The sequence below is a fragment of the Danio rerio genome, chromosome 7 (assembly GCF_049306965.1).
Source record: "Danio rerio strain Tuebingen ecotype United States chromosome 7, GRCz12tu, whole genome shotgun sequence".
Lineage (NCBI taxonomy): Eukaryota > Metazoa > Chordata > Actinopteri > Cypriniformes > Danionidae > Danio > Danio rerio.
In genome coordinates this window covers 21,352,577-21,371,419 of record NC_133182.1, presented here as the reverse complement: position 1 = coordinate 21,371,419, position 18,843 = coordinate 21,352,577, and the positions used below count along the sequence as shown (strand labels likewise).

General features: G+C 35.7%; 2 protein-coding genes across 2 annotated transcripts in view; both read right to left on the bottom strand.

Moving 5' to 3' along the window:
* efnb3b (ephrin-B3b) overlaps nucleotides 1-18,843 on the bottom strand; it is an 888,832-nt gene that overhangs the window by 456,482 nt on the left and 413,507 nt on the right. The window lies entirely within an intron of this gene.
* Nucleotides 1-18,843, bottom strand: part of dnah2 (dynein, axonemal, heavy chain 2) — a 306,887-nt gene that overhangs the window by 236,549 nt on the left and 51,495 nt on the right. Inside the window, exons 10-15 of the mRNA XM_009303124.5 lie at nucleotides 13,823-13,910; nucleotides 10,385-10,587; nucleotides 7,474-7,603; nucleotides 4,890-5,072; nucleotides 1,863-2,077; nucleotides 239-385 (exon numbers count right to left, since the gene is read on the bottom strand). Of these exons, the coding sequence (XP_009301399.2) occupies nucleotides 239-385; nucleotides 1,863-2,077; nucleotides 4,890-5,072; nucleotides 7,474-7,603; nucleotides 10,385-10,587; nucleotides 13,823-13,910 (966 nt within the window). The remainder of the gene's footprint in view (nucleotides 1-238; nucleotides 386-1,862; nucleotides 2,078-4,889; nucleotides 5,073-7,473; nucleotides 7,604-10,384; nucleotides 10,588-13,822; nucleotides 13,911-18,843) is intronic.

Sequence of the window (18,843 nt, the reverse complement as noted above, 5' to 3'; positions counted from 1 at the left end):
CACCAGATCTCAATCAAATAGAGCACCTTTGGGATGTGGTGGAATGGGAGATTCGCATTATGGATGTGCAGCCGGCAAATCTGTAGCAACTGCGTGATGCCATCATGTCAATATGAACCAAAATCTCTGAGGAATGTTTCCAGTACTCTGGTGAATCTATGCCCCAAAAGATAGATATACAATCCCTAATTCAGAACAAACCCTAAATGCAAAATCAAATTCTGTCCACCATACCAACCTGTTGTAGTCTCTAACAACTAGAAGGACGTTCTCTCTTAGGTTATGGAGTTCCTCTCTGCGCTGATAAACCTCTGTGACAAAGTGAGGGATCTCGAACTGCAGCCGGTCCCAGTAATGAATCTCATTAAACAGCTTCAGCAGGTTCCTTAACACAAATACAGTTGTACATTCAGATTCTGTATGTTGGTTTGTGACATTAAAAAAACCCAGTCTGTTCTGCAATATGCATGTGTTATGAATACAAGACTTAAAAGATTCACTCAGCCACAATAAAAGATAATTGAGTATTTTAAAGAATTTAAATGGGTTGCTTAAGGACAATAATGTACAGCGATCGGAACATTTTCATGCTCACTTCTAACAGAATATTTAATGTAGTATAGTCATTGGAGTCTACTGGGTTTTAATATTATTTGTCTCTGTTCAAAAAAAAAGTAAAAGATATGTGTGGATAATATCTTAATTTTATATATATATATATACATTATAACATTAAGATATTATTCACAAATACATTTTACATTTTTCAGTTATAATTTCTGTAATATATTTTCTATATATAGTTGAAGTCAGATTTATTAGCCTCCATTTTTTTTTTTTTTTAATATTTCCCAAATTATGTTTAACAGAGCAAGGAAATTTTCACATTGTCCGTACAGTATAAACAGTTTAAAGTTAAAAAATTTTAACCACCATTTTAAGGACAAAATTATTAGCCCCTTTAAGCTATTTTTTTCAATAGTCTACCAAACAAACCATCATTATACAATACTTACCAAAGTATAAGGACAATAGACATTCAGCAAAGGGTTGTTTTACTATAATTATAAACAGAGCTTGGCATGAACTGTTTTACTCACCAGCCACCATGGCCAGGGGATTTCCAAAGGTATTTGCCAATTACCATTTTCACTGGCCACAATTTTGTTGTCGGGGAATTGCGTATTGTATGATTATAGTTTCAACTATTTCCAATTCCATTTGTATGTGTCGTATTTCATATCAAATCCTTATATATCTTTTTTTTTTTTTTAAATGTTTACAGCTTTGCCTTTATTAGGATAAAACAATATATTAGACAGGAAGCATGGTTGAAAAGAGAGAGAGAAGAGGAATGAGTTCAGGAAAGGACCATAAGCCAGGACTCAAACTCAGAATGCCTCAGAGTACTGAGGCTCTATATGCTGACACACTGCCCACAAGGGTATCTGAGCTGATTAAATCCTTATATTTCATTAATAATTCTAGTTAAAAATTAAGACTACAAAGGAAAACAGGAGCAACGGAATTGGCATTTAGATGTTTTAATAAAAACAATTACAGTTTAATGCTGTCAAAATGTAGCACAAATGCATTCTTTGTTTTTCTTCCACTTGCCCTTTCAAAATAACAACATAGTGGCTAATGTGTTAAATCCACAACTAAAATACATCCACATTTGGTAGGTCGGCAGATTTTAGGTCAAGCCCTGATAATAATACAAAATAATTGTTTTCTGATGAAAAGTCAAACACATCCCTGGTCAGTAACATAGGCATTACTATTTCTCCAGACAAGCACAGTGATCAGGGAGGTACTAGAGGGTCTGTGTACTGTTTATGTGTACTTGTGTAATCACATACTTGTTAAAGTTGATGTCCAACAGGCCCGTTTTCCCTTTACAGCGGATCATGAGTGGCTGGTCGAGGCTGCTGTGACACTCTTTGCTCAGACTCTGACTCCAGTCTGTGAAGATCCTCCTCACCTTCTCGTCCAAAGTCTGACAAAGCTTAACGTAAATAACATGCATTTCGTCTGCACTTCTGACGTGAGGCAGGAAATGAGCGCGCCGAAGAACCTAGACAACACATGGCCAAAAAAACACACACATACAAACAGATGGGAAGAGAGAACACAGAGCCTTCTGTGAACGCACATCTCATCACTTGCAAACAAACAGTGACTTGAGATCAACTCTCGCACGGAAGATTGAACACAATCAAAACAACCATCAGCACAAAACTAGGATAAACAAATGAGGGCTAAACATCACTCATGTCAATAAACATGTAAACATATACTATGACGCTCTAATCAGACCAACGTTAAGCTCTGATTTCTTCATTTTTGTGTCTCTGTGGGCCTCTTTTTAAATCAATTGTGGGAAAATGCAACATAATCATATCTGTGTCCAATTAAAGCGTACGCCTGCTCTTAATTGCCTTCTTAAAGAAAGCGGAAAATGAATTTTAGCACAATGAAGAGGCAATATGCTCCGTAAGCAAACTGAAGAAAGACAGAAAAAGTGAAAGCAGAATACAAGTACAGAGAAGAAAGGTAAGTAAAATGAAAAGTGGCAAAAAGAAGGAAAGAGTGATCACTATATGTGGAGACGCAGCTGGCTTTAATAGCATTAGGGCCTCTGCAGGGGCCTCTCGCTGGCCTTTGACACAAGACACTGAGCTTAACACGCAAAAGAGCTTGTCAGTTGAGTTAAGCTGTTTTATGACACCTCACACTTTGCACTCTGATCTGGAATCTGATTAAGTGCTTCTTAAAAACCATTAGAATTCAACTACACAGAATTAAGAGGTAATTGTATGGGCATTGTATGGCATGATTATTCAACTTCTCATCTTTAATGGAGATTCTCAGGAACCTGTAATGCTTTTATATATGTTTTCCCATGGGAACATTTGATGTGGACTGTGGACCTGATATGGAGTCAAGTTATCTGAAGTCAAGTGTATTTCATAGCTTGATTGGAGATGGGAATATATTTTGATTCTCAATAATTCTGGTTTGCAGTTTTAATAATAATTATTGTGTTATTTCTGAGAAAGCGCAAAATAATTACTATTAAGCACTGTATGTTATATAATATATCTTCTTTCACTGATCCCATGAAAATGTTTGGTTTATTTTAAACTAAATATCATGACAACAATTGAGCGGGAGTCGTTTTAACTAGTTCATTAAGAAAATAAAAATCTGTACAACTTCAAAATACAGTAGTTAATTACTAATACTAAAACCAAAATAAAAGTTAAAGCATAATACAAATAGATATACAATAAAAACATGTAAATGAAAAAAACTATTTAAATTTTATATAAATACTATAGTATAATAGAATATATTAAATACTATTTTTTACAGGGACCACTTGTTTTTGCTTTTCATGACACTCAATTCAGGATCTAATTAAATAACTCACCTAAAACCTAATATCTTAGGCCACCGGACAGTAGATTCATCATTGCAGGAAACACTGTGATAGTATTGTACTCAGGGATGGGCAGTATTTATGATACAAGTATTTCAAATACATATTTTAAATTCAAAATAGTATTTTGTCCTTTGTATTTGATGGGGTTTAAGAAAACGGGTTAATATTTTTAATTAAAATACTTAAGGGTCTTGTATTCTTGTTTTTTTTTTTAAATTGTAATTGTAATTAAAAATTGTATTGTAAAATACTTTATAAAAAGTCTACATGATGGCATCTTAAAAATGCGGCCTCAGACATCTTAAAATTTGGCCTGGTGCTTTCTCAGTTATTTGCCTGAGCTTGAGGTCAGAACAGAAAATTGATTACGAAGGTTGTCAACACTTGTAGTATGGATGCAAATTATAAATCTTTGCTTAAGAAATGAGATAGAATAAAATATCAGTCCTTAAGAACAGGAAATGGAGCCTGCAACACATAATCATTCTCAGTCTCAGTGCTACAGGTGGAAATACACATGAACTTTAGAATAATAAAACACCCAAAGATGGTGTACTGGTGTTCACTAAGGGGTTCCACTGAGACTTTTCCAGTTAAAGGAGAACTAAAAAAATATAGGAGAATGCGTAAACTGCACATATAGTCATAGTTTTGAATGAATTGCTGATGTAGAGGACAAAAAAAAAAAATACAACAAACAACATAAAAACATACAACATAAAAACAAGTCCTACTGTGGCTGACTTCAACTTGATCAGAAAAAAGCTGGTGTTTTCAAACACTGTTAACTTCACTAAGTCAGTTTGGTAAAGGGATTGATCGAATATGCCTACTGATAGAAGGCTTGCAAAGAAATGTTATACTCCCATGTAAAAGTATTTTGTAGTATTTTTTAAAAATACAAAATACAGTATTTTATTTTAAAATTTGTTGTGGCTGCTGTATTTTATAGTATATTTTGATGCATGTAAAATTGAGGTATTTGGTATTTTATTTTAAGTACATTTCAATGTACTTTTGCCCATCCTTGACTGTACTTTACCATTACTAGAATTTTGTTTAGCCTTTTTACATGTATCCCTTCAAACATTAAAACAACATCCGAAGCTATGAATATGAAACACAAAATTGACTGCCGGTTGCTAAATATCAAGCCAAAAGAACATTTTAACACTTCACACTGCACAAATTTGACACAGTAATGTAGGATTTACACCACAACAGTGGTTCTATATATTATGAGAATGTGTATAAACCCAAGTAAAAAAAAGTGGAAGTGTTAAAAGAGAGGTTTAGAAAGATGAAAACCAGAAGATAAGAACAAAAAGCCTTATTATACATTGAGTAAAGAACTGTATTATATATTGAGTTTTTTTTTTCATATTAAGAACAGGATATTGATTTCCAATATGATTTTCTCTTTTCTTTTTAAACATCTCACCTCCATGGATCTTTCTACTCGTGAATGCAGTGCTTTGGTCCAGTGGATCTGTCCTGCATATCGAGGCATTTGAACAGGTATGAGAGATGACGTCCTGCACATCACCAAATTGATTTCAACCAGCTCAGAATGGAACAGATTGTACACATCCACCGTCTTTCTGTCAATGGTCCGCTTGATGGCCTAAGAGAAATATAAAAGAGCAAATGTATAGTGGCAATTTTACTGTAATGCACACTTGCCACATTGCTTTATGTGAAAGGCACATGTCAGAACCAGAACTGCTATGATTATTACTCTAGAGACCATTACATACTTTATCTTTCTACTATGGTATATGTTTACCATTTCCCAATACCTATGGTTCTGTCAAAGTTGTGATTTTAACTTTTGCAGGAAATTTGAAAGAGCATAAATAATTTGCAAATAAAGCACTGCGTCATCCCGTGGCTTCAAGAGAAGATTAGATTATTATTTTATTTTAAATTTAGAATATGTTGTGTGACCATAAATTGATGATGTGCTTTAAAGCATTTAATAGTGACTAAGGAGATTGTCACAGCTTTTATCCATTTATTAATTTATTAATTCATTCAATCATCTGATTATATGGACAGCAGCTCTGTGTGCTTTTAGTGGCTGTCTTTGCAGCTTTCATTAAATGATGTTTTAATTTTCTGACTTTTAGTGTTTTGGTGAGTTGTTATTTGAGGAATTTTACATGATCTGTAAAATGCTCCAGGATATTTCTTGATTCATTTTGAGAAGCCTTACAAAACAAACACAATTTTTCACAGTGTACAGTGCATAATAACTCATCATACACCATAATAAAACCCGGCTTCATTTTTTTTCTCAGAAGAAAATATGACTTTACAAACTGCATTGTTCATAAATCAGATGAACATGTTCACATTAGTCAATAATATTACTGTAATTATTTAAAAAAAAACTGAATAAATATAGATTTACACACATTGACTCAAGTAAATAAACAGAATTAATATTGGGATAAAAATCTGCGGAAAATCTGCGGAAAATCTGTAGAATTCTGCGCACGCAGATTCCATGTGGGCCTAGCAATCACCCAAAATAAACATAAAAACACATGGTTGGAAACATTGCATTTAACCTATTATTATTATATGTATTTTTTTTATTATCATTATTATTTTTGTTATACTAATGGCATCTTTTTTATTTTTTACTTTATTTTTTATCATTTATTCTAAATCTGACAATTATGCTTGTAAAAGAGTCTAGCCCAATGAGGACTTAAAGAAACTTGTTCAAGCTTTTATCACCATCAGATTGGATTACTGTAATGTAATGGATTGGATTACTGTAATGGACTTCAACGACAGAACGACAGTTGCAGCTCATCCAGAACACTGCTGCCAGGATTCTGACCAGAATCAGAAAATCAGAGCACATCACACCTGTCCTCAGGTCTTTACAATGGCTCTGCTACATTCGGAATAGATTATTACTACTTGTCTATAAATCACTAAATGGCCTAGAACCTCAATACATGATAAATATGCTCACTATATACAACCCTAACAGATCACTCAGATCATTACGATCACGTAAATTAGATATTCCAAGAGTTCAGTCAAAGCAGAGTGAATCTGTCTTCAGTTATTAAGCTCCCCGCTGCTGGAATAAGCTTCTAGAAATGATCAGATGTGCTCCAACATTAGGCATCTTCAAATCAAGACTGAACACACATCTGTTTAGCTGTGCCATTACTAATTGAGCACTGTGCTACATTCGACACCACAATTATGTCTTTCTCTTCTTTTTCATTTCTTTAAAACCTGTTTGGACACATTTAAATCTGTTGTTAATCATTTGTAATTATTTTGATTGTTTTTATTTTCTTGATTTTTTTATTATTGTTTATGTAATGCCCTTTGAATTACCATTGTGTTTGAAATGTGCCATTTACACATCTGGTCAAAAGTATAATAATGATAATATTAGAGTGATTTCTGAAGGATCATGTGACTGAAGAATGGAGTAATGAAGCTGAAAATTAGTTTTAAAATCACTGGAATAAATTATTAAATTAAATGATAAACTACTTTTGAACAGTTATTTTATAGTGCAATAACATTTCACAATTTTGTACTGTATTTTTGATTAAATAAGTGCAGCCTTGGTGAGCAGGATAAGCTTATTTTAAAACATTTAAAAAACACACTGACCCCAAACTTTTAACCGGTAGTGTAAATAAACTTGCCTTGCCTCGCTTAACCAGTGCAGCTGAATGACAGAACAAAAGAAAAAAGGAGCAAAAGAAAAAGACTGAACGAGAAAGCAAAAGTCAAGTGAGATGAAGGTGATTAACGAGGTAAATGTATCCTAACAACATTACGAGACAGGTGACAGGGTTTCTATGTGTGTGTGAGCTCCTGCTGCTGAACTCGAAGTGACATCAGAAGTTTGCATGGTCCAGTTTGCCAAAGCCATTTGTATTCACCGAATTTGCAGAGAAAGCTAGCAGCCTGACAGTGCGCAAGCTTTTAAAGGAGGCGATAAAGTGTGTGTGAATTGAAGGCTAAGCGTGTGTGAGAAAGACCTCTCTTCCAGACAGGTGCTGAAACACATCGAGCAGCTGCACTCCTTCCTCCACACAATTCACCATCTCGAAGGTCGAAGTGATCAAATTCTGCATCATCACCTCCAGATCTTTCAATTTAGCACGGAACCTAAACACACACACACACACACACACACACACACACACACAGATAACACAATAAGTACAAAAACAACAAAGAGTTGTACAGCAAGTTCCAAACACAAATCAGTGTCCTCTATTCAAAGGCAGAGTCCAACACAGACACACACACACACACACACACATACTGGGCCATAAATGGAGGCTGGTATTGATTTGGGTGCTCTCAATATGCTGAGACACTATGAAACACCTGCCCCAGACACAAGCACAGCTGTTTGTCTTGGCAACAACATCCTAACCCTATGACCCGCCTCGGCCCCAATCCATCATGGCCATCAGACCCACAAATTCGCTCTCTTTCCCAAGGTCCAGCAGTGCCTAAGGCGGGGGTACGGGATGGATAATGGCCTCTAGAGTTTGATGTGCAGTCCAGCTTTCATCACACACACACACACACACACACGCACACACACATGGTCATGATGGTATTCAGATAAGCAGCCAAACTGCCTGCTGTCACAAACTGTTGTGAATGACAATAGGGCTCATATGCAGAAGTCAAAGTGATCCTGTCCCTGCTACACATGCATTTAGGCAGAATATTCATGAAAAGTATCTATATGATCCGAATATGCGGATTGTCACATGCATATTTATGAAAATATGCTAATACGAGATGTATGGAAATCCCCAATAGGCCAGCAGGCCAATAAACAGAAGGGAATGACAAACATTCATAAATATACATGAGCACCAGACGGACTGACTGCCTCATAGATAGCGTGGCGGAAAGACGACACATAATCTAACGCATTTAGCGTGTCACTGAACAACAAAACTAGATCATTCCCATTATAGTCAATGGAGCCATCAACACTGCAAGAGTCAGTCGTAGTGCATTCATTTTCTGATTTTGCCGCACTGCAAAGCAGTTCAACCTGTTATATTTTTCTTGCAATTTTAAGTTTCATTTTAGATATGTTGCTGATATAACTGGCCTAACATTCACAACTTTGGGTCAGTAATATACATTTAAAAATAACTATTTTTATTTAGGAAGGATGCATGAAATTGTAGCTAAAGTTTTTGTGAGGATGTTTACATTGTTTAAAATGATACATTTAAAATAAAACAAAATAAAATAACACAAAATAAAATAAAAAATTCATTTAAATTAAATAAAAATAATAATAAAAGGCAACACGGTGGCTCAGTGGTTAGCTCTGTTGCCTCACAGCAAGAAGGTCGCTGCTGGCTTAAGTCCTGGCTGGGTCAGTTGGCATTTCTGTGTGAAGTTTGCATGTTCTCCCCATGTTGGCGTGGGTTCCCTTTGGGTGCTCCACTTTCCCCCCACAGTCCAAAGATATGCGCTATTGGTGAATTGAATAAACTAAATTGGCCGTATTGTATGTGTTTGCATGTGGGTGTGTATGGGTGTTTCCCAGTAATGGGTTGCAAATGGAAGGGCATCCGCTGAGTAAATTATATGCTGGGTAAGTTGGCGCTTTATTCCGCTGTGGCAATCCCTGATGAATAAAAGGACTAACCTAAAAATGAGTGAATGAATGAAAATAAAATAAAATAAACGAATAAGATAATGATAATTAAGCAATTAGATCTACCTTTTACTCCCCTGTTTTTGTTCCTTGAAGGGATACCCGAGGATGCAGAAAACAAAAAATAGATATTTACCTATATGTACTTTTACTAAGTGCAAGAAAGATTATAACAATAAATTGGATAAAGCCACACCCTCCAACAATAGCACAGTGGATAGAAAAACTTGAATCAATATAAAAAATGGGATATATGACTGCTTAACTTCAATTGAAATTGGATGTGTTTAAACAAAGATGAGCACCTGTTATTATGTATGTGAACATGGCAACGGGACATAGCATTTCCAGCTGTATCTTTTTAAATTTGAAATGATGTATGTGTCTTTTTATAATTATAATCTTTATAATCTTTTTATAATAGTTTTTATTTACAGGTAGTGTTACTTGTTATTATTATTATTTTTTTTTTTGGACTGCTGCTGTCACTGACTGTTTAGTTATGTAAAACGTTTTAATGTAAAAAAAAAAAAAAAGTTAAAGACGAATGGATGAAATTCTATAACATTTTTTTTTTACATTTTAACTATTAAAATATCCAGAAATAAAAATACTACTTTAAATAAAATATTTTTATGGAACAACTGTTTTAATGTTTATAATAATATGTTTTAATGTTTTTTAAAAAATAATAATATTTATTGAGCATCCGATTAGCATGTTAGGCTGATTTCAAAAAAGATCCTGTGACATTGAAGCCTGGAGTAATGATGCTAAATAAACATTTTTATTGGCATAATAAATTTAAACATTTTACTTTATTTTTTATAAAATAAATGCACCCTTGGTGAGCATAAGTACTTTCAAAAACATCTTATAGCTCCAAACTGTTAAATATTAATGTATTTAAAGCAACTTAAATATACTATAAAGCAGTAAAGTATTACAGTATTTTGCTATTCCAAAGCTGCTCATGTATTATTCATTTTTATACCAATGGATGATGTGTTGAAAATGCAGGTTTTTTTGCTTAATGAAGTCTGACATAACATGTTCAGCTCATTGGTCCATGGTTAGTAAATATTCAGAGGTAATACGCAGCTTCCAGCAGATGCGGCTTTGGTCACACTAAGTGTAGACATAATGTTAGCCATATGGGGCGACTGTAGCTCTTAAAACAATCAAAGCCAGCAATTTCACACAACCTCTCTTTCTCTCTGTGCCCTGATCAATTTACAAACACATCACACCTGCTGTAGTCCTCATGCCAAGAGGGATTTCGGACATCCAGGATGTCCTGAACAGACTGCAGGACCTGCAGGCTTTTGTCAAAGGTTGCCTCGATGTACAGGAGTTTCTGAGTGACCTCCGACCCCAGACGTCCCGCGAAACACGGCAGAGGCACTCGCTCACCATCCTCCCAGCGAGCAAACTGCTGCTGACACTCACATATCTGAAAAACATATTTAAATGGATCACAATAACCCATTTCATTTTCATATTAGATGAAAGAAAGAAAAAAAAGAAAAATCTATTAAAAAAATGTAATTAAATCACAAAATATTTTAAATATTTTAAAAACTTAAGAAAAAAAAACTGCTACAACCCCTTTCAAAAAGTATGGAATCACCTCTCTTGAAAGATGTTTATTTAAATGTTTAATTGTGTAGAAAAAAAAATCTGAAGTTGAAGTCAGAATTATTCGCCCCCCTGTTTATTTTCCCCCCAATTTTTGTTTAAAGGAGAGCATATTTTCACATTTCTAAACATAATAGTTTTAATAACTCATCTCTAAAAACTGATTTAATTACCATGATGACAGTAAATAATATTTTACTAGATATTTTTAAGACAATTCTATACAGCTTAAAGTGACATTAAAAGGCTTAACTAGGTTAATTAGGTTAACTAGGCAGGTTAGGGTAATTAGGCAAGTTATTGCAAAACGATGGTTGTTTTGTAGATATCGAAAAAATATAAAGCTTAAAGGGGCTGTTACGGCTGTTGTCTGCTTGTGCGTCTGTGTCATGAGTCTGGTCCACCTTTGCGCACCTGCGGCGACATTAGTCTTAGGTTAGTGTTGGATATTTGTTGGAGAACGTGAGTTTTGATTCTTTATTCATTCTTGCTTAATTGTGACACATTATTTGTTTGATTGTTTTGTTTAGCCAAAACTGGATTGAAGTGTCCTCTTTATGTTGGGTTGCTTTGATTGATTATTTAAAAAAAAGGGATCGTAACAGAGGCTAATAATTATGACCTTAAAACGGTGTTTAAAAATTTTAAAACTGCTTTTATTCAAGCCGAAATAAAACAAATAAGACTTTCTGCAGAATAAAAATATTATCAGACATACTGTGTAAATGTCCTTGCTCTGTTAAACATCTGGAAAATATAAAAAAAATAAAAAATTAAAAATAAATCGAAAGAGGGGTAATAATTCTGACTTCAACTGTACATGCCACATAATTATTTTCATTCAACAGTATGCCTCATGTAGGCATTTGTTCCTCATGTGCTTGGTTGTGCATGTTCTGTTTTGAAGGCATATTGCTTTAAGCTTTCTGTCTTGATGCTTTGACGTTTTTTTAGACACAGCTGACTGGGAACAACCAACATCTTTTGCAACATTTCGTTAAGATTCACTTGAGAAGTTTGATAATCCTCTCCTTTAAGCGATCACACTTAGATATTGCTTGATAATAATAGCAGGTTTGGCATGCTGTCCCAGGAGAGAACCCTGAGCACGGAGATAATTGAGCCCAGGGCTCCCGCCAGGTCAATGAGCATGTGAGGGGGTACGAGATCAGGAAGTTCTCAAGAGCTCCCCCTGGTAAAGGAGGAAAGGAGGAGATGGGGTGAATGGGGGGAATTCTTCAAAAAACAAAGCTGAGGGAGTAATGTTCTTCGGGTTATTTATAGTGAGTCTGGAATGCTCTGATTGGCTTGCTAATGAATACAGATAAGAGGCCAACTGCGATCAATTATATAATGTGCTCCTCTCGAAATTAGTTTGTGAAGCTTCACTTTGTTTCAACAGACATTTCTTGTGTTGGGAGTTATGTTATGTTAACCAGCTTGGTTCAACACCACACTAAGGTGTGCAAGCACTCTTGTTTAACTGGAGACTAAGGCCTTATTTACACTAATATGTTTTAGTTTTAAAACGCATATGTTTTGCTGTGGTTACACCTTCCATCCACACTACGCCAAAGTTTTCGAGTGCCGAAAACTGAGCTTTTTGAAAAGGCTCAAGAGGCTGTTTTCATTTCTAACCGGAGCACCCAGAGGAAAGCCATGCAAACTCCAAACAGAAATGCCAACTGACCCAGCCGAGGCTCAAACTAGCGACCTTTTTGCTGTGAGGCGACAGCACTATCTACTGCGCCATTGCGTCGCGACTTAGCAAGTTTGATATGCAAAACAAACTCCAAAAGACATGTCGGGTAAATCTTCAAAGGGAACAGTGTACTTTTTAACCTACAGAATAACTACCTCCTTTCATTTTCATTACAAAATACGAAACATACCCTGTCTCTTTTGCTGAATATCAGTTTTATTAAACAATAATGGCCATTATAAAAGTATTGAGTACAATAAGTTTAGACATTATGAGAAATAAATGCAAGCATTCAGTGAAATGTGCAGAATCGGTGTACGTGGTTACATAATTAATATATTAACCTATCTTTGCGCTCAGACAAAACATGTTACCTGAGAACAAGTAATAGATTCAAAAGACCAAAGTCAGGGAAAATGTTGTTAGATGTAGACAACAAGATTAATTAAATATCACGTTTAACAAATATAGTGAGATTAGATCCAGCGGTAGATCCTTGATGATGCTTAAAGCACCCGCTGACTGCCTGGAGCTTAGACACGCGCCTATGCTGCAGTGCATGCCTGAGTGTGTGTGTGGTCACGTGATGTGTGTTTTCAGCATTATTGTGTGGACAAAGAGCTGTTCAGAAATGCTAGGTTAAACTCCAGCGTGGACGCAGATCGTTTTCATTCTAAAACGCCGTCTTAAAACTAAAATTTATTTGTGTAAACGAGGCCTAATTAGCAGCTGTTATCAGATACAGTTGTTTGTTTTAAAACTGCAAAGTACATGGTGATTCCATATAGTTTTCCTTAGATTTGTGATATTCCATATGTTTTCCTCTGTTTGATCTGTTTAAATTGTTTGACACAGCCAGAAGGTTGGATTGTTGAATGAAAATAGTTTTGTGGCATGTATGTGTCTATTTTTTTGTACACAATTAAACATTTGAATGAACATCTTTCAAGAGTGATGATTCCATATAGTTTCCATTCAGTTTGACCTCCTATGGTTGACAAAAAAATAATAATCTTTTACTGACCTTTCTGTTAAAAAATTAGAATTTTTAAGCTCTATTTCCAGTCTTACTCAGGTAAAGTGGCAATATTATCAGAGTATGCAGAAAAAATAAGCATGAATAAATGTAAAAATGACAAGTGATATAAAATACAGAGCTCAGCAGGGACAGGTATCCTGGGAAATATGAGAAATGAAAGCAATAAAGACACACTGAGAGAAATGTGAATTATTGTGAAATCTGAGATGATATTCGCCGGATGTGAAAAAGTAAGGAGCAGAAAAAATCTGACTGCGTTTGTAAAATGAACACTTTTGTGAGCGGCATCATTTTGTACTGTTTGCTCACCTCTATTAGATCTTTGCATCTCTGCATAAAGGAATCCACCAGAGCAAATATGCTAATCTGGTCAAGCGACCACCCTTGGGAAGAATGCCTAAAAAGAGAAGAATAAAAACAGAGAGAGAGTTTCATAGATCTTCTTCACCATCATTTCTGTTCTTAGAGAGTAAGACAGTAAGCTGAGGAATGATGGAGAAGTCTGCTGTGTCACTACTCCCTCGCTAAAGGTTTTCACATTTCACATGGCGCACGAGCAAAACAAAACAACGGCGGTGGCAGACTGCCATCCAGAGCAGCGAGGGATCAGGTCAGAAATGATCTGTCATAGGCATAATTGCATCCGCCAAAGTTCCATATCAGCCGGCCTGGCGTTCCTCAGATTGCTTTTCACACCTCATTCTTCTACTGATGGAAAGGTAATCCTCACCGCCGCTCACAGACAAACACCTTTAGCGGGGCAGAGAGGAAGCCAGGGTCACAGAGAGGGGAAAAGAGAGCGAGCGCTAGAGAGATATACAGAAAAGGACAGAAAGACCTGAGCAGGATGACTCTGTTAGCTGATAGGCGTGATAGTACATGTAAAGTGAGTGATTTAGACTAAGGGAAAGACCAAATCCATGCTCCAGGATCCAGGGATGTTTCCCCCCCTGGAGATAAAAACTCTGTCAGGGTGGTCTTAATAGGAAACCAGATCCCATAAGATGAGACACAACAAGTGAATAGGGTAAATATTTCAGCCAATATACATTGAGTTTTCCTATTGTTTAATCATAGACACTTATGCATCTCTGGGCTTTGGTGAAAATGATTGACTTTTAGACAAAATTAATAACAGTTTTGGCACTTTTTGTGAGAACTTACACAAAAAACAAAACATGGACATGATTTTAAAAACCTGTGTTGTTCATGGTCTGATCCAAGCAACCTAAAGTCACTAAAAGCTCATTTCAAACATAGCATGTTTAGATGTATGGCTATGATTTTTTTAAAAAGTGTTTGAGTAAAACATAAATTCGTGGTCGCCACAGCAGAATGAATCGCCAACTATTCCAGCATATGTTTTAGGCAGAGAATGCCCTACCATGTGCAACACAGTATAGGGAAATAGAGTAAACATACTGAACACATTTAATTTAAAAAAATCATTTAATAACAATGTACATTGACTTATTTTTTTTATTTTTACGTTTAGGTTGTGGAATTTCATTGTAAGGTCATGGTCAAAAAGTCATACCAATACTATAAAATCACATAAAAATGCAACATAATTAAGCCACACAAGAAGCACCAAAGGAGTGAGACAATTATTATGTATTCCATGTTTTTAATTTTGTAATATGTTAAAATATGTAAATGAAGCATTCACTAATTAAATTTAAACGTTTTTGAGAACAGAAATCTGAATATTGCGTCAGGTTTAAACTATTATTTTATTTTATTGATGTATTATTGCTCTTTTTTTGTTGTCTTTTTGCATCACTCCACAATTTGCAAAAATACTGTAAAAATCAGCCAAGAACTTTCATATTTTTAAGGAATCATTTGTTACATACATCAGGTTAATGCCACATGAAGAAGACCCTGTTTATGTTCATATGTGTGAATAAATAAAAAATAAAGAAATAAAATGAAGAATCTAAATAAAAACAGTAATTGAAAACTATTGATTTCTGGTTTAGAGAAAAAATACATTTTGGCTTATAAATTATATATAATGTAAATATTGTAGATAAAGTGTAATAACTACATACTTTAAAACTCTATTGTTTGAATGTTTTCTTCCCTCTAGTCTAAAAAGAGTCAAGTTATGGAAACAAAAATGCCAAGAATTTAAAAATAAGGGTTTTCCCAGTAGAGTCTTGCCAGAACCTGCTATTTCTGTCTTCCTTTCCGTCCTAGTTTCCTCATAATTCAAAACTAATGTAAACATACATCGAGACTTTAATCATTTGAACCAATTTGTTTGTCAACATTTTTCAATTGCATTTACATACACTGCTTATTACTGCTTGTTAACGCAAATTTTTAATCAACCAATTACATAGCAGCAACTTAGGGCATTCAGGCATGTAGACATGGTCAAGACGACCTGCTGCAGTTTAAACCGAGCATCAGAATGGGGAAGAAAGATGATTTGAGTGACTTTGAATGTGGCATGGTTGTTGGTGCCTGACGGACTGATCTGAGTATTTCAGAAACTGCTGATCGCACAACCATTTTTTTGAACATGAGAATGAGTTCATTCTACTCAAATGGCCCCACAGTAAATAGATCTCAATCCAACAGAGCACCTTTGTGACGTGGTGCAACGAGAGATTTGCATCATGGATGCTATTTTGTCAATATGGACCAAAATCTCTGAGGAATATTTCGAGTACCTGGTTGAATCGATGCCATGAAGGATTAAGGCAGTTCTGAAGACAAAAATTAGTCCAACCCCGTACTAGTGAGTTGTACCTAATAAAGTGGCCGGTGAGTGTATATATGGCTCCTATAACAGCATGAGGTGAAAACTGGCCACAGCATAAGTTCTAAGGTGTTCACGTGTAAAACCCAAATGTCCTCTACATCTTTCATACTACTTTGATACATGCAAAAAAAAGTAATATCTATTATTAAAGAGAAATAATAACCGCTGGGTGCGACGACTAAATTACGATTTTCGGCATGCGCAGAGATTCCAGTCGTCAGAGCGAAGGAATAAGAGCTTAAATTGAAATGCGGGCTAAGCTTTAATGACTGAGATTCAAAAACACATTGAAATGACGGTGAGCGGCGCACCGGCAATCAGTTCTCCTGAATCATTTACAGGACCGCCTGGCACGAGGATCTCAACTTCGTCTTTTAAATCCTTAATCACCAGTTAGCCGGTGTTATTTCGGAAGGAACAGAGCTGTGCCGCGCTTCTCACTTCACTGCAAAACACTTAATATCGTCAGGAATTGTGGTCAGTTTGACAGCTATGCCCTTTAACCACGGGGATAAACAGCCAATATGAATGTTTTGGCATGTGAAAAAGCGTAAATCCGTCTAAATTGGTGTCTAATTAAAGCAGGGCTTATACTGAGAGTAATAATGCTCCGGTTAACGGCTGTCAGGCCAAAGAAAGAAAGGAGGAAAGGAGGGGGTGGACAACTTTTGTATAGCTAAAAGAGGGATTGGGAGGGAAGGATAATAGACTAAAAGAGATGAACACGTTTGTTCTGGGAAAAAAGAGAGAGAGAGATGATCCAGTGGCGTGTAGGTCTCAGAGAAGGTCATCATTGGCCTCAAAGTGATGAATGCTCTGTCTAAACACACAGGAGGACACGGAGGTGAATGTCAGACTTAGGCAGTAACACAGATTACAGACGATAAGCTATCTTTATGTTTATTCTCTTGCACGCTCTCTGACTCCAGGGTCACATCCCTTTGAACGAGTTACTGCATAGCATGAGCCATGATAAAATGTTATTACAGCATCTAGCAAGGTTGGAGATGTTGACTCAAACAAAAAAAAGTAAGTGAGTGGATCAGCCGAATAGATCAGGCCGAGAAGCTCAACGGTTGTGGAAAACAATTGAAATCATTGTGAAATCAGTGAAATGCAAACAACTGACCACAGTTTCAACTCAAATCAATTCAAGTAAAGCTGTTTTATTATTGTTATTATTGGTTTAAACTTTAGACAAAACATTAGGGGAGACCAGATTCAACAACTCAATTAAATTTAAATAACCACTACAGCCATGGCACTTATTCTCTCTTTGCTTTCGACTCTGGAGTTCTATGAATACATTCTGAATGTGCAGTGTTTTTCTACTGCTGTCGGAATATTTTACGAATTCAAAGACATCCCTATTTTATCTTTAAGATCTTAGGTTAAAAACATGAATGAAAACACTCACTGGTGGTTATTATACAAGATTTCATCATATCACTGATGTCAGGAGCAATTTTAACACTATGAAAGTCTATAAAAGAAAAAACTATTTGACTGGGAGTTGATTCTCTAAAATGTGAACATCTAGTCTCCCATACATGCATTTATAGATTTACACAAACAAAGATATTATATTTTTGAAGCCTGCTGGTAAAACGAGTCAGAATGAGCACGGGCAAACTTTTAAGCTAAATGCAAAAACATGAAAATATTTCAGGTGGTCAATTTTTGGGGTGTTCACCAAACTACTTAACTAAGTGTCCTTATTCAAGTATTCAAAATACCAGTTAAACTTCTAAAACAGTATTTATTGGTTTGTTTGCTGAATGTTATAGACTTATTCTATGAGTTTTATTTTTTGGATATCACAAAACTCCTTTTTTATATATAGAACAATATCTACAAGCTTAATAAATAAATACACTACCTGACAAAAGTCTTGTCGTTGATCCCAGTTGTTAGAGCAGGGGTCACCAATCTCAGTCCTGGAGGGCTGGTGTCCCTGCAGTGTTTAGCTCCAACTTGCCTCAACATACTTCCTGGGTGTTTCAAGTATACCTTGTAAAACCTTGATTAGCTTGTTCAGGTGTGTTTGATTAGGGTTGGAGCTAAAATCTGCAGGACACCGGCCCTCCAGGAACAAGTTTGATGACCCCTGTGTTAGAGCAACAAATAATAACTTGACTTTTAGTTGATCATTTGGAAAAGTGGCAGAAGGTCAATTTTTCTAATGAATCATCTGTTGAACTGCATGTCAATCATCACAAATACTGCAGAAGACCTACTGGAACCTGCATGGACCCAAGATTCTCACAGAAAACAGTCAAGTTTGGTGAAGGAAAAATCATGGTTTGGGGTTACATTCAGTATGGGGGTGTTCGAGAGATCTGCAAAGTGGATGGCAACATCAACAGCCTGAGGTATCAAGACATTTGTGTTGCCCATTACATCATAAACAACAGGAGAAGGCAAACTCTTCAGCAGCATAGCGCTCCTTCTCATACTTCAACCTCCACATTAAAGTTCCTGAAAGTAAAGAAGGTCAAGGTGCTCCAGGATTGGCCAGCCCAGATAACAGACAAGAACCTTATTGAGCATGTCTGGG